At 39.8% G+C, this 17207-nt stretch overlaps 1 protein-coding gene and 1 long non-coding RNA gene across 4 annotated transcripts in view; one reads left to right on the top strand and one right to left on the bottom strand.

Moving 5' to 3' along the window:
* Nucleotides 1–1027: 1027 nt before the first annotated feature.
* The window catches only part of LOC111273723 (cholecystokinin receptor), a 47599-nt gene continuing 31419 nt past the window's right edge, over nt 1028–17207 (bottom strand). For 2 of the 3 annotated variants that reach the window (XM_022855620.2, XM_022855621.2), the window contains 5 exons: nt 15900–16070; nt 12249–12489; nt 11748–11880; nt 6095–6273; nt 1028–3230 (listed from right to left, as the gene is read on the bottom strand). In XM_022855620.2, coding sequence (XP_022711355.1) covers nt 3035–3230; nt 6095–6273; nt 11748–11880; nt 12249–12489; nt 15900–16070 — 920 coding nt within the window. In that variant the 3' untranslated portion in view covers nt 1028–3034. The remainder of the gene's footprint in view (nt 3231–6094; nt 6274–11747; nt 11881–12248; nt 12490–15899; nt 16071–17207) is intronic. The other variant, XM_086973610.1, reaches the window with a different exon arrangement.
* LOC111273724 (uncharacterized) lies at nt 3094–11971 on the top strand. The gene is made up of 4 exons (XR_002688006.2): nt 3094–3234; nt 6579–6682; nt 7577–7675; nt 11680–11971. It is a non-coding gene; the product is annotated as an uncharacterized LOC111273724 (long non-coding RNA).

Below are 17207 nucleotides of genomic sequence, written 5' to 3'. Positions count from 1 at the left end.
AATTCTTGAGAAGAACAGGCCTGTCAGGAGGTGTCTGTATAAGGCTCGGTCGGATCAACCGAATGAGGCAATTTAACCGTGGTCATGCTTTGCAGCGACTATGCCAGGCCGCGGATGGCAGACGCTACTCAAACTGCTCTGCAAGTCTGAGTGGAAGGTCCTTTTGTGCCCAACAAATCCTTCAAGCTTATTTCAGATGTTTACACATGAAGCTAGTAACCCTACATTTGTCATTGACAAGGGTTTTGAAAACTGGCGGGCAGATTTGTCAACGCCAGACTTGACGGCTTCCGGTATAAATGAGTTTACTGAGAAATGGGATAAAGTCATAGAGACTGACGACGAATAAATAATATATTCATTTATTGCTAAAATTAGAGAAAAATGCTGGCTTCTTTATAGCGGGAAAATATAAGTTACTATGTTACGACTTACCGCTGATAACTTTCTTATACAAGTGAACATTGGTATGAAATTTTGGGCATGTAAAATCTCCGATAAGATTAAGCTGGCGGATTTTGGACAATTCATTGTAAAGGCTGAAGTGCAAAGCATTCTGTTTACATAAGACTTATGCTTCTCTAGCAATGAATAGAGCTTTTTGCCATTGTCAACATCAAATAATATTTCTGTCCAGTGACTTAGCTGAGTAGTAATCCTACTGCTCATAAAAATTATATAATCCGACAATATTTATAGATTACACGTCTCCACCGCATATGCGCGATGTGACCTTTGTAGAAACATATCTTCCTGTATGTAAATATAGGGCATATTGTATATTCGCGGTAAGTTCTGTACTTTTGAATTATTTCCATATACATAGACCTCAGTAAGCACAGCGTAGATTTCGATAGAATTGCTTCAAATAGCGTCCACGCTATCCATTGCCACTCAGGGCATAGAAAGGGAAGTACAGGATGCGCCAAAGTCAGAAATAGATGAAAGCCTATATAAAGCAGACAAACAAGATAAACAGTGACCTTCATAATATTGTGCAGGCAAAAAACACAAACAACTGCACATATAATTTGTGTTAGCCAGATCATGATTTTATTTATCGACGAGCTATTCACTCCACAGTCTTCTGTTCCAAAACTAATTACCTGTTCTAAGCGGTACCTTATCACATCATATTGTACAATACTAGGACCGTGTCTTTGTCTTTCGCAATATACTATCAGTTAACGTTCATCGGAAAGCTTAAAAATATATGTACATAAGAATCGAGTCATAAGTTTCATCCCATTTTTGTTGTTAGGTGTTAAGCTTATTTCTTTTCTATTATTCATTATGGCCTATCACATGCACTAACATGCTCTCCATAGCAACGCCGCACGATATTCTGTTGTTCTCTTTTGCTTACATCGTGCACACTCATTCAGCTTTATCATTGTTTTATTTTGCCTCTATTGTTATCAAGGCTACCATATTTAATAGGAATAACAATTGATAAGCTGCGTTTTTGTTTTAACTCAGCAGCTAGATATTTACATGGACGCAATTGGTTGTTAACACGTTAAGCTTATGGTTTTCGGCTGTGTTTTTGTTTCTAGGTGCGTATGATCAGCCTAACTGCAGCATATCGGCAAGAGTACCTTGTTTAATCTTCAATCTAATAAGAATGTGCCTAAACGCCAATAAACTCACGTTTGCAAGCAACTGCTTAGGGAACAATTGATATATATAAGGATAAGGAATTATTAGGTCAAGCGTGATCTTGTACGAGGTCAGTTATTACCCATAATTTGGTAACTGTAATTGTTGCGCTGACCTGTATCAGCGGTAAACAGATAAAAACAGCTTCTCAGTATATGTCAACATACACGTATTTCTATCTAACTTTCTCAAACGACCATGCTAAAGCATCGCAATCTTAACATCGACATTGCTTCCTGTTTGTTTCCCTAGAATTTCTTAGGTAGTATTGCAGTATTGCTATCCCGAGTAGTAATCAATGTAACAAGATAAACTCTCGTGCTCCGAATACGATTCGTTATTATCATTATTACTTTTATTATCGCCGTGTTAGATACATGAGTCCGGAGTATACTATGTACGACCTAACTGCAATCTAATACGTTTTTTTTCCATCAGGATCCTATTTTTCGACACTATTAATAGCAGTATCGAGGAGAATAGTATGCAGTTTAGCGTGACGGCCGAGTCTACAACACGTATTATCGCCCTCATATAAACGCTGTACAATTATATATATATATAATACAGCGTTTAAAAATACGCAGCCCAGCTATTTTTCGCTTGTTAAGTTAGCTATTTATGCACCTATTCACTTCGACTCATCGATTCATTTACGTTTGCACCGCGCATACAGTCTTGTATCTGTACATTACGCGAAAATATTGTAAATAACAGCTTCATACGTTGTATTCTACTCTAGTGAGAAGACAAATTTGCCTACGCGCACTATTTCGAAATTCTCGGTTCGACCGGCCGGAATCCAGCGCCGATTCAGTTGCATCACGTCATCGAAGCAACAGAAACAATAGATTTGATCCTCATTTCTGTTTAGTCTGCATCCGCTCTGTCAACAATGGCCTGAACGCAATAACAAAACTAAAAAACATATGTGTCTTGATTTGTGTGAATACGCAAAACGTAACACCATACATTATGACCTTGTTCCTCTCGACTCAAATTTGATTCTGTTATCTTGTTTTTTTGATCACTCGGACAAATTCTATGGTTACTTGAAGTACGTTATCTTTTATTTGAAGTACGAATCTATAATAATTTAAGTACGCTTGGTATTAACACACATGTATCAATTGGTTCCGGCCTTTCGATCATTATTAACATGTCAAAGATACCGACTGTGTAGTTGCAATATATTATGCTGATGTGTAGGTTCAACTCTAAATGATTAAGGTATAACAGAAAGTTATCTGTGCTTGATAAAGAAATTGACTGTTAGATGCATCTTTGTCATTACATCAATTCCAGTGTCGAGTTTTTCTCGTTCTGCAGCTGTGCTCGTCGTGTTCCGCCTACGAAATCCGCTCGATAAAGGGGTTCAGAGGTCAGTTAGGCTGTTATTAATCCTTCGGCTAGCGCAAATAGCCCTCCGCCGTTGTCGAGGCAACTCAATCCTGGCCCCGCGACGTGAAGGCGTGGACCGGATATCTCGACCGCGCGAACGCGGCGATCGGAAGGATGAGCATTTACTCAGGTACTTCGGATCACAACAGCGGATTGAGCGCTTAAACTCCCTGCGTAAGTAAAACAACGACAAAAGTGCATGGGGCAAAAATGTAATGGTGTACGCAAAACGTATGTATATCACTATTGCAATCTAGGGCCTGTCTTCTTGCCATCGCTGATCACCGCTTACCAATCATGTGCTCTTGTTATAGAACTCTGGTCGAGTCGAAAACTTTCACAAAAAAATTGAAGGTCGTAGGATCATCACAAGGATATGATAATACGCGTTAAGTATGAGTTGAGAGTGTCGGCTCACACGTAGGTCGAATATTCAAATCGACCCTGTATCAATATATATCGGTACGGAGTAAGAATAATGTCTAGGAAAAAGTAACTCAACAACGCAGAGTGTTTGCCGCCAGTTCGCTTCATGCATTTGCTACGTTTGGTAAGCGAGGTCTGCGAGTCTGTGGTAAAGTCAATTGGACGGGCCGATTTTACCTGTCCTTTGAGTTTTTCAATCCGTTTTTAAGGTTAATGCGTAATTAATCTAATGTCAAGTATCGCTTCTAGCTGACTTCCTCAAATCTCAGATCAAATAATCATTGCGTTGCAACCTAATCATATGGGCTCTCTGTCCTCTTTTAATAGTTTGTTACGTATTACTGAGACAAAGAAATTTCAGTCGTTCTTAGCAACGAGTACCTATAGCACAAATTACTGAGCTCAGATCTGTTTCTTTGACAACATACTGGTGGCCGAGAGCAAGAAAAGGCTTAAGTAAGTGCTTCTGAGAGACAAAGGGAATCAAATAGAGTCACTTTCATAGCTTCGTAGAGAAGGCCCTCATCAGGAAGGTTTAAGAATAATCGAGGCACCAACTAAAAGTGTTTACGTTTTACGATAATGGACCTTAGCACGTGTTTGCGTTCAGCTGGTTCCACAAATGAGGCCCACTTTGGTTTGAAAGCGAACTCTTTTACTTGCTACGTTACAAAAACAACAGAGGGTTTAGGTATGGCTCGTAAGCATCTGCAGTCATTTCTACCAGTTTAGCAAATTTACTCAGTTGGTGCAAAAATAGGAACAGCGATGCAACGAGAGAAAAAAAGAACGTTGGGCGCTGCAGCTTTTTAAAAAGAAATCTAGGTGTTACTAGGATAACTAAATTTTCACTCTGAAAAACGTCTCCCCGACTGCCATGTGTACGCCAGCTGCTACAATTTATTCATCCAAAAGAACAGTAAGACCACGAGCTAATTAGTTACGGAACGGAAATTAGCGGACTAGTTACGGAACGTGATCTCAAGTGTTTTCTTCACTTTTAACTCCAATAACAATTATTATTATTATTATAGTAACGTTTCGGCTTTAATTATATACGGCACGTTTCTGTAGGACCTTTCTATACCCGCTAAACACACGATCCTATCAGCCCCGCACGTGCGCTGTTGACAGTCCTTTGTAATATTTTAAGCAAGCAGCAAATGTTGCGAGCAGTAAAAAGCAAATTGACATTTGTAATCGTCTCATCGGCGCATCTTTCGCACGCTTACGAGTTTCACAAGATTATTGTGAATTGCCCGTATAAGCCAATCTAGAAAAAAATAGCTATTAGGACAAAACTAAACAAAGTGCATTGTTTTCGTTTCGAACGAGTTAACATCAGCCTGCCGAAATGTTTTTCGCTTACCCTTGTTGTGATAATTGGCTCTGTTCATTTAAGAAGTTGACGATCATGTTAGGACTGGTAGCCTTCAACAAAGGCTATTCGCGCACCGGCGATGTTCGGCATAACAAATAAAAAGTACTACTTATGTTTTTCATTGCGATTATCCTATGTAATGAAAAACTTCATAGAGAAAATGGCGTATACAATCTAGCTAGCTAGCTAGAGAGAGGTACTATCTCTAATGATGACACATGTAAAAGGCTTATTATTTATTTCGCTCACTCATTTTGCCATCCGACAATGGACAGTATGAGACTGACAAGAAAATATTTTTGCTTATAAATTCGTACAAATACGTGCTAATTTTAATAGTAATTTTTACTATTATTATACAAGTAAAGAGGAAGATAGACAGTAGCGACGCGATATATGCATTTACGATAAGGAAAAATATTTCAGCCATATATATATACAATATAATTCGGACAAGGTTTGCGTAGTGAAGATCACAAGATTCATTCACAAGATGTGTTCCGAAGCCGAAAACTACAACCTATCTTAGATTATTGAGAGCGGTAAGAAACATATAACGATTTTCTATTATAGGCCGCTCAAGGTACAATCGCGACACAGATAGCGAAAGGAACTAAGTGCAGATATTTTGGCCAATTGCGACGAGAGCAAATAAAGGTGTTTAACTGAAAGTTGCTTTTGTAAGGCAATGAATGTTTAACATAAAGGGGATTTTATAAGAAGGCCCATCTTAGCTAAATCTATGCCGATGTTCGTCGAAGGGTATAAGCTTAGCATTAAACGTTGTAACGTTCTTGAGTGGCGTTGAAAACTATATTAAATGTCAACAGTTGTCAGGCTTGAATTTTACCATGGCACTAACATTAGTAAACAGTAATAAGTGTACTCGCATAAAATATCTCAGTCTTATTTTGAATATTGATTTATATACATATATAAACTGTTCAAAAATAAACTTGTCTCAAGTGTACAATCAATACAAAGAGAAGTTTAAGAGGAGAAGGGATTTAAGCTATATGTACAGACTTCACGTTCTCTTTTCATAGTAAGCACGTTCTACAAAAAAGAACTGCGCCTGTGCCTAGGCAAGCATCGTCAAAAGTTTCGTATTTGCTCTTAGTTTGCTTCATGCTTCATTCATACTTTGTCTGCCCTAATTTATACTATACGTTAGCAGCGGTAATATGTTGTTTATTAGCAGTTCTGTACGACTAAAGTTCTTCTTACCTGCGGAAGTTTTTATTCATGAAACAGTAAGTGATTGGGTTGCAACAAGAAGATACGTAGGACAATAAATGTAAAAGTGAGATTCCGACACCACCAAGGGGCGTGAGCAGGTCCTTCGAAAAGGACGCAATGGTGTTAACTACGTAAATTGGAGTCCAGCATACAAAGAACTCCAATACCTGCAAAGTAAAGGCATTATCAACAAACTAATACTTGCTGAAGTTGTACAAATCATCATCGTCATTATTACTCAAAACAGCCGAACATGTTACATGACAGAGTGACTGTTCGTTATTCTGATCTGTACCTAAACTTCTCTATTTTCAATGAATCAGCAATCCATGGCGTAGAATTAACTACTTCACAAGTTTCAAGTGCGAACCCTCGAGCGTGGTCGGCCATTAGCAACAGGTCGCTAATTAGTTATTGGAGCTTAATACCGATATACAGAACTGGGTTTTTTTCACCTGCTGACTGATTTTAGGCAGGCATTATGTAACGGTGTTTCGATAACAGACGAAGTCACGCTTCGTCATTTTCGGCATCGCATGGTTTTATACACGAGACCCGGCGTTAAAGAATTGTTCGGTAAGTACAGAAGCGTACCGCTGCTACTCTTTTTGTAAATATGTACATGTAGGTCTAGACTGAGTCTGGCTCGTCGGCTTAACAGTAAACAGCCACCGACCTATGCAACTTTGGAATAATGACTACCCTGTTCAGTCAATGTATACTCTTTTTCTACTGGCTGTCTCATCGACTTGTACACATTGTATGACTTACCGTGTTTACTGAACAACAAAGCTACCCCTAGAACTCACGAGTCGACCCTGCAGTAGACGTACGTCCTTTCGCCTTATGGGACACTAGTCACTCCGACCTTATTAGCAAAAAACAATCTGAGTGTACAAGAACAAACGCTACTGCTCATAGGGATCAAACACTCTTTAAAAAATAACTCGATAAATCTACTAGGTAGGCTCTAATATCATGGTTCCTCTCCATTGCATTTATTTACGCGAAATATCTTCTAATTAAACACCCTTTGGGGGGTTATTTTTAAGCAGCTTGTCTTCAAGATGAAACGATTGCATATTCTTCACAGACATACTGTATTTTCAAACAGCTTGTGTATAAATGTCCCTAAGAAATCGTGCATGCTCGAAGATCAAAACAACTGAAAGTTTTTACAGGTGAGTCTCTGTGGCCACACCTCTAATTTACCAGCCTTCTTTAGAGATCTGGCTTATCTCCACTGCGCGGAAGTCGAACCTTCCAGTGGAACCAGTGGAACAGTAGTTAAACCGGTCAAGGCCGTTCTAAACAAAGAAAAGCATCCTGCATGAATAATTTGCCTCGTATTTCCATTGTTGGCTTATTAATTCTTACTTCTTCAGTCGGTTATGGTGTCTTCTCAGCTAAGCAGAACATTTATTTATTTTAAAATTCAGCGTTTTCCTAAATTTTTGGTTTCGTCTTCAGCAAACATGGCATTGATGTCCTTCCGCTCCTTACGGCGAACTCCCAGCAGACCTGTTTGTATCACGAAAATCTCGTCATCGTATTGTGCTAATCCCAACGGCAAGTAAATTATCCGATTGAAGTTCTAGTATGTTTATTGTTTAGGATGCATAGGTTTTTAAAACCCATCACGTAACCAAACGATTTGTTTAAACTTTGAAACGAAGAAACCTTGGACCTTTATCAATACTCATTTGTAAAGCGCAATTGCCGCTATAAAATAATTTGTAACAGCGAAATAACTCTTATGTCATCCTCAAGTTTAGAAATACATAGTTGTAACAGAAGCATACCATAACCTCAATTATATTGTCGCCTGGAATAGAAATTCTCAAGCACTCAATAGTTTGATCAAATTATTACTAATTTGATATATACATATATATATGAGTTTGGTTATGTATTTTATAAATTGCTTTATCGCCAACCACTTTATTGCCCAAACGCTTTATCGATTTGCTTCCACTGATAGGTGACCGGCTTGACTGTCTAATTCTTTGTTCGAAAATGTATACGTTTTTTATTCCAGATTGGTAAGTATTTATTCAGTCCTTTCTTCCAATTCAGATTGTCCGTTTTTTCGGGTGCAAAACATTCTTGCCACTGCTCTTTCCAGTCCTATTTTCAAATTCGCCTGTCGGGATAGCGCTCAACTTAGACAGCGGCCTTTCTACTATCTCTTCCATTCTCTCGAAACGTTTCCCTTTTAGGCCTCTTTTTAGATTTGGGAGTAAGAAAAAGCGTCGTAGAGTCTAAGCCCTAAGTGACCATGACAGTTAGGGCGTACCGCAGATTAAGTTTTGTTTCTCGAAAACTGCTATACAATGCTGCATTGTCACAGAACAGTTTTTATTTTTTGCGTCGAGTGTGCAGTTATTTTAGGACTTCTTGATAGTGCCCCTTAGCGACTGTGAAGACAGACAGTATGAACTTGTGGTAAACGATTCCTCGACGGGCGAAAAAACCTTTTGATTTTGGACTTGGAAAGCGCAACTTTCTTTGGTCAGGGCTCATTTTTGAATCGATACGTCAGCGCACCTGTCGTGGCCGTACACCCACATCTCTATACCAGAACGCTTACCTGCTCAACATTTAGCTATAAACTTTGCCGTGAGCATCTAGCCCCTAATGTTGGAATCTCTATCCTTTCTACTAGCTTTCTTCTGGTTATTCGCCCGTTGGCAAGGGCGACTTATTTCACTTTTTCCTATGTTCCCGTTCACAGTATCCGTAACAGGCTTTTGGTCGTTTTCAATGGATTCCTATTTGTTGAGACCATTGTTTACTTAGACTCTTTTCAGTGTTGGATCTCTATAAGCATCCTGCAGTATCGGCGGAAAGCATATGCGGTAGATTTTGTTTTTCATCCAAAAAAAAACCAAATACACGCTTATAGTACTCCACGTAGGTAAAATCGCAAAGCATCCAATACGTAGACTTACTCAATCCCACCGAAAAAATCGAATTTGAATCAGATTGTTATGACATTTTACCTATATGCAGGAGAAGCCGCAAAGTTTTGCTCATGGATCACAAGCGATCATTTAGTAACTTGTTCATTTTACGCAATCTATTGGTAATGCATAAGGATTAATGCGGTCTAAGGATGAATACTGACATCGCCCAGCAACAAAAGCTGAACAAAGAGGTTTTAAGTTTGAATGTTCGTTAAACACTTTGTGGTTTTAACTCGACAACAGAACTTAAAACTTGGCAAAGCTAGAGAACAGCTTTTGCTTAGGGAGCTCGCAATACGAGTTGAGTACAGGTAATACGACTCTGTTCTGATGCCACTCTCAATAGGATAGAAGAGTCTACCTAAGCTGTTTGTTTCTGGCCGCAAGCTTATCATGTTTGCAACGCGATTTTCCTTCATCCTCCTTTTTCACCTCTGGACAAAGTATAAAATATAAATAACTCGTTAGACTGCCTGTAGTAAGTTGAAAAGCCCTGGATAGTAACGATAAAGGCGCCAATTCACTTAAAAAACTCCTTAAACACCAGATAAATGTGCAGCGGAAAAGCCTTCGTGCTCTCCAACCATTTAAAGCTTTTCTTTTAAAAACAATTTGCGGCATTTTTTACTTCTGCTTTCGTCGCAAGTTACTACACGATAAAAGATTAAGACACGTAGACAACCACTTTCGGAATACGTGAGAAGAACCAACAAGTTGGTTGGCCATCTGTGAGGATGCTCCTTTCCCTGCCATAACGTCCAGACGGCCAAACTTGTCAAGTCTTTGAAGTACCAGATGGCTGACTGCTCTGCCAAAATGACCAGGTGGCCAAACTCGTTAGAATTTTCAAGCACCAGATGACTTCGTTCCTGCTACAACGTCCAAATGGTCAAGCTCGTTGGAGCTTTCAAGCGCTAAATGGGTCTCTTTCCTGCCACAACGTCGATACGGCCAAACTCGTAGGACTGTCAAGTACCAGATGGCTGTCTTCTCTGCCACAATAGGCAAACGATCACACTCGTTAAGGCTTTTTAAGTATTAGATGGCTCACTTTTTTTGATCGCAACGAGAAGACGGCCAAACTAGTTAGGCTTTTCAAATACCAGATGACTGCCTTACCTGCTACAGTGTCCAAACGACCATACTTGTTGAGGCTTTTAAGCAGTAGATAAACCTCCTTCCCTTCAATTATAAATAAATAAATCGACAAATAAATAGATCGAATTTATTTGAGCGGTTTTACCGGGATTAGCATACAAGTAACCGTCTTCAATGTTTAGACTTGAAATGACGTTTTCGTGAGAAGAGATCAAATATGTATATCACTTTCATACAGAAATTCTATTGATAGAAAATTAACATACGAACGGATTTTTAACTAAACAATAACTCCGAACTGTTCGCTCAACATAGATTGTCTACCTCAGCACTTAGCCGAAGCCAAGGTCGCTGGCAAGCGAACGAGACTATATTGATTAAGATGCCAATTTACTAAGGCTTTAAATACGAAGAATTGTTCTAGTAAGTTTTTTTTTAGAGAAATGACAATAATGTCCGAGTCCTTACCTAGCTGCACACTTCCTACCGTAACAAAACCTACTCGGCTATTAAAGTGGTATACTCAGTGAGTTGCACTCTAACGTAGTGTTTGCTCGCTAAATTACACATTGGCACAAGCTTATTTTTCCATACCAGTTCCCCTAAAACTATTATCGATCGTAGCTTGTGCGTCGAAAATACAGAACGTTTGAAAAATTATAAAGATTTATAGTGTTGAAAAGTTCTATTGCAGAGATATAGAGAAAAGCTACTTCGGAAATGTTTACAAGAATACAACGCAGCTTTATTGAAAAAATCATAACTTTTTCACAGTTCTATTACGGATATTGTTCTGCGAGGCGTCTCTGGTTTAGATTATACCTACAAGATATACGAGGAATATGCTGGAGCTATATCACTGTATCGTATCACGGTTCAAATGAAGACTTTCGATACCCCTCTGCTGAGCAATATGAAACGCGTAATTTCCTTGGCGTATGATTATCTATCCGGCACTAATCGAAGTGACGAGGATGTGTTTTCTACCATTGTATGGGTTCTTTAATTTAAACGATTTATCGTCGACAGTTTTTGCTACGCCACCCGATGTATCTAATTGTCCAAAGTCATTGTTTGGGCAGGAATGCTTGAACGCTGTCTGTCATCGGTTTGAAAGTATGGGCTTTTAAAATGCTCAAAATGTTGAACAGTTTTGTAAAAGTTAGTTATTTGAAAACTTCGTATGGCATCTTAATGACAATCTGAGCTGTTTATAAGTCTGTACATTTACCAGAGTTCTCAGACCCATTGTAAATGTAACCTTCACGCTCTAAAAGTTGGAAGTAACTTCCACCAGGTGTACTTTACTAACAAACGGTGGCCAATAGCACTTAGGGGAACAGGGTACATCCTGAGGTTTTGTAAGTACTATAGAGTAACTTGGATTTCCCTTTACTTTTTTTTTCGAAAAAAACAGAACAACTGTGTTTGTTGATTTAATGTCGCTACAAGGCCCGCCACCTGGACTGCCTATACGTACTGCTTCTAATTCTAGACTAATTTCCACAGGTATAAGGAGTACACTGGCGGGAGTCAGTGCTACCCGATTTTAATAAGGAGCAGCGATTTGTACTTACCACTACGAACATCATCCGGATAACCTTTCGTCGAACGGCCATCCTCTGCTCATGGTTATTCGTTCTGAGGTATCTAATGATTTCCTCACGGTGGGTCGACGATGCGCTTACGGGACACTGGGCCGTCGGAGACCTACAGGTGCTCATCGTTGAAATCATCGAGTTAAAAGCTTAACTAACAAAAGTGTGTTACTAAAATTCTAATAAAAACTACTATACTTAAAGCGGGCACTTCTAACAACTTAAAATTCAACAATTAGAAAAATTTCGACTTGGGTAGTAAAATGTTGCTATTATTAGATAGGAAAAAATGATGAGTTAGGGCTACAAGAGGACGCGACCCCACGAAGCTCCAATACCTGTATTCCACAGTACTCTATGCTCCCTAAATTTTTCATGATTGAAAGCGCGACCGTTCAGCAGTGTGTTTGTGGAAACGCATGTGTGTAAGACGCAATTTCCACTAGCAGCGCGTATATTATTATCGTGCCGAACACGTACTTGGCGTCAACCACAGGAGACGAATCTGGGTCGTGCGTAGCCACGGTCGGAAGCGGTTGCGTGGCCGTCGGCTCTGCCGGGGGTATCTTGACTCCATGGCCGGGTAAAGATTCAGACGACTCTTCCGGAGCTGCCACTCGGCACCACTTGACGATTAAACGAGGCTCCCGTTCAATCATACCTTCGTTTGATTTGTGCGACATTACTCCGATGTCGCCCCGCGGGCCCATGATCTTAATCTCTGACATGCGTATGCATGTGACAGTGAGACAATCGTATTTCGTGGAACGGGGACATACGGATGATAACGAAAAAGGGAAGACAAAGTTGATTAGAGCTGAAACAATTGTGCAATATGTTCCTTTAACACTACGTACCTTAATTTGGCCGCTGTTTTTTTACATTTTGATATTTTACAAGTTTGATATCTAAATATTTTCGCATCATCGACATTTGCCTTGAAAATGCATGCCCAATTACTAAACCAATAATTTTATAAAGAATCTGTTATATTTATTGGGCACGGTTGAGATAAATACACCTAGGCCCAGTGTTAGAAAGGTATATATGTATGTATATATAAGAGATGACGCGCCGACTGAAACTTTTTAACAAATTCCAATGTTGTCAGACCACAAATTCTCTGACCTCGCTCAGTTGAGCTATAACGATGAGTTCGTACTGTTCGCTCGGGCTGCTAAAAGACAACGGAAGATTCGAGCTAATGTATACGAATCCTACGTACCAGATAAGAATGGCAAACCTATTTAATTGTTGTCTTTCACAAAATGTTTAATAAAGCTTCCTTCGTCTTACACGTTCTTTGATCTGAATCTATGAAGATCAGCTTCGAAGTATTCGAAAACGTATCGCTTGGTTGCGCTACATTATAACGGCGTAGAAAAATTGCAAATCCCTATTTCAAACTATACAAAAAAGAAACTCACAATCTCTTTGCTATTCACACAATTCCGAATTAAACGAAAAAAAAAAAAAAAAATCGAAGCCTTTGCTCGCTGAAAAAACTTTGACTCCGTTCCTTCATGTCCATCTGGATAATAGCTAAATGCGACAATATTCGGTATTTTTAACAAAAGAGCCAGCGCATTAATTAACAGCATACGCATCCCGTCAGATAATCCTGAATAAACAGAGTTTACTCAGAAGACATCGTATACGCTGTTGTTACGAATAAGCTGTTGTTCGAAAAGGAAAAATAAATACAACGCCGTAACGTACTGCCGACCTGATCGCCGGTAATGCAAAAATGCAGTTGACTAGAAGCTTCTAGGAAAAGTCCGAACGATATCTTTGTTCCAGCCCCTTGCGCCCTAGCGTTGAGGGCGATGATCACGGCTCACTTCAGCGTTAAGACGCTTTGACTTTGGGCAAAAGGTGCTTCAGGTCCATCTGCTCTCGACTGTCAAATGTAATTATGCTGCTGCTGCTGTTGCTGTTATTAATGATGGTGATATTATTCGCAAGGGAGTAACAACAGTTTTTTTATTTTTTGCAAGTTAAAATTAAGGAGATTATTTATATACTCATTTGGGGAGAATATACCAAGTAGTGTAGTGTATAAGCGTTTCGAGTTTTCATTCTAAATTTCCACTGCGCATTATATCATATCAGACGGTAAACTCTCACCACATAACCAAATCGGTAAGCAGCTGCCTAAATCGAAGTCAAGTACGACAAGGCAGGACCAGGCATTCCGATACACTAGAACGTTTCAGAAGATGAGGAACAATTCTATACGGCAGCATATATATCATAAGATCATTTTGTCTCTTCTTCTGGTAGATGAAAGATCATGTTCGACACGCAGTGAAGCTTTAAGTTACGATTCTGATTTAGTCGTTAAACGATCACAATTGTCATTTCCACCACAAGAAACACCGTCTATTTTTTGGCCGGACGAAAACCTCTCTCATTGACCCACAGAGCAATCAAAATCGTAGACATGCGATGCTTACCGCCCACCCCCCTGGACACCACAGACCTTTCACCCAGCCGTTGTAGGAATTTTTTTAAATTTCAAAATGAAACAGCGCAAAATGTCACTTGATCAGCAATCAGAAGAGACGGCACTTAGAGATAACGGTTACTAACTGTCTTTCTTTTCCATACTGCAAGACCTTCGTACGTATATCTGCGACAGATAGCGTCCCGTGAAAACTAATCGCTGCTGAAATCAATGGGGGAAGATGTGTACAGCTTTCTCAAATATGCGGACACATCTGGTGGTCTAAACAGATCTCTTGCTCGATTAAGAAGGCATCTTTGAAAGTCTGCATCGCTCGACTGCGCTTATTTGCTTATGTCGCTATACGCTACGACTAGAAAGATGAGAAAAATAATATTGATTACGTGTACCTAATCATTCCTATTGGAAAAAAAAAACACAAAAAATAACAGCTTAATATACTGAGCGTAAGGTTGGTATTAGCCATGCATGCATGCATACATACATACATATATATATAATCTGGAACAGGGTCGTCGTCGTCGCCGAAATCTTTATTGTGACAGCCAAACAAATTCATCGCTCACAGCCACGCAGAAAGCAATCCATTTGCAAAAAGATACTACCTCACCGTTCAGTTTAACAAAGTACCGGAGCTAAGTCAGAGGAGGTTCTTTTCCACGTGCCAGTGCGTAAACCTTGCGGTAAATAACCTTTCGAGTCAAATGGGGAGTTCGTCAGGGTTTTGGCCGTACGGCAGAAAACATTATTTAGTGCCTAGCCGGGATGATAACTGGAGTTCAGAAGAACGGACTTTTACATGGTCTTGTCGTTTCCATGAAAGTCTATCTACCAGTCAATAAATATCGACCTTAGATAAACGGAAGCGGATAGACGCGCGTTTGATTTGCAGCAAAACAGCTACGATCTGAGATGAACCGGCATCTGATTGACAATGTTTCCGGCTCTCACCTAGTATTTAAATGTTTACGACCAAGAAGTTTGGCGCAGACTGATATCCGATGGAATCTGTGTTAAATAACATTCTATATAAAGAAAGAAAAAAGTGAATTGTAGTAAATGCAACAGAGCGAACAAAATTAGGCTCATCTCATGATTTTCAAAGTTAGCGAATTTTAACAAATTGATACGTTCCTATGTTCTGGAGCATGCGTAACAGAGGTCACGGACAAGTACGCGTATAATGGCGCTGTAATTTTTTTCTCAATAAAGCCCTTCCTCGATATTTGAGCCGATCACTTACGCGTGTCTTTATGCGGAATAAATGCGTAGTAAATGAAAACTATGTAAGACCGTTCCATGTCATTTACGCCACTTAGATCCCCAGCGGTCGAAGTTAAGAACACTTGGCGCTAGAGAATAAAGTGCGCCCTGTTTTGTCGATGCCGGAACAAAACCAGCGAACCCTATTAGATTGTATTGGTTAAGACAGAAATGGCAACGTCAAGTAATGCATTAACGTGTTTCAGCAAACGTTTACCGATAACTAGCAGTCGTAACAAATGCGTCTCTAATCGTGAACTGTGAATATTTAACAGCTATCTAGACTGACCCTAGTAATTCCGCATACACGCTGGCGTAGTGCTCGCCCGGACACGACGTCGAGCTCCTCTGCACAGCTCTGACCGGAGTCGCAAAGCCTAGAACCGGGATCAAATACTAACCATTACTAGATCTCTCGTTGTCACGGATTCCCTTTCGGAGAGTAACGGTGATATTTATGTAAGCGAAAGCCATTACTGCAAGAGGGATAACGAGAAGTAGAAGATCAAGCATCACCGTGAAGGCAGTTTCGACAGTTGGTTCAGGCCATGCCTCACGGCATTTCTGACGGCCTGTAAAAAAGGCGAAAAGAAGGCGTCAAGGTCATATTAACAAAACGTCAATTATGTCTTCTGTTCCATAGAACTAACATCTGACAATGAAGCATCGAACCTCCGTTTCATGCATGTGTCGTAGAGTAATCAATATTCCGGTTTCCAAATGCATGTAGAGTGGCAAAACTGACGCCCCAGTTCAAAGTAGAACGCGAATTATGTGCATTTGTGCGCTCATATGATGCTTTTTACACATAGTCGTTCATAAATTTCGTTTCGAAACACGCCACGTTCTATGTCGTAACAAAGACGCTGCCATCATCCTTAATATGGCCCGTTGAGCGGTTCGTATCCCGAACATAGAAGACCGTGGGAGTTCACTGGATAATTCCCGAAGAATGTTCTTGTCTGATTGTATCCAGCCTTAATGAAACATATAGCGCCATCTATAATTTTACCTATTTACTCTTTTTCAACGAGTCAAGAGGTGCGCTTTGCGTGCTTGTATCACGTCTCGCAGGACCCGCATCGTCGACGCTTATAGTACAAGCAGCTGAACGCTGCTTGAATGAGCATATGAACCTTAAAAAGTTATTTTGCTAATAAGTTCAATTGTGAATATTATTATTATTAACAGTAGATCGATCGGTATAAGGAGATCGATGATGAGCGTGGGGGTGGTCTGTCTGCACGCGTCGAGAAAGTGCACCACATACTGCTTTATACAACTGATATATGTGGCATTTTATTACACGAATCACGTTTAACTAGCGTTAGTTTCCCGTTCGCTTATTTTATTAATGTAGATTATTTCCGAATCAGGTGTGTCGCTGGCTTAAAGTCACATATATTCGTCGGCCAAAGAGCCTATAGCTAGCTATATACAACATTCTATTTTTCGATGTTGGTCAATGAAGACGCTTGCTAAGATCTACTGCGTAAACCTAACATAATTTTTTAACGGTTTTTCGACGCAGCGCCCAACGGCGCTATTGATTGCACAGTTTTTACAACGGTGCACGTGATGGCTGTCAGGTAAAACTTACTGGCCACATACAGACCGTTGTTGCAACGAAGTTAGGTAAGTTAGTTGGTAAGATTTTCACACGTCGAAGAATTACGTTTCACGAAGTGACATTGCTTCGCGTCATTATG

The sequence above is a fragment of the Varroa jacobsoni genome, unplaced genomic scaffold (genome assembly GCF_002532875.2).
Source record: "Varroa jacobsoni isolate VJ856 unplaced genomic scaffold, vjacob_1.0 scaffold_221, whole genome shotgun sequence".
Classification (NCBI taxonomy): domain Eukaryota; kingdom Metazoa; phylum Arthropoda; class Arachnida; order Mesostigmata; family Varroidae; genus Varroa; species Varroa jacobsoni.
Note: the sequence above shows the minus strand (reverse complement) of the source record. Positions and strands in the feature narration are given on the sequence as shown.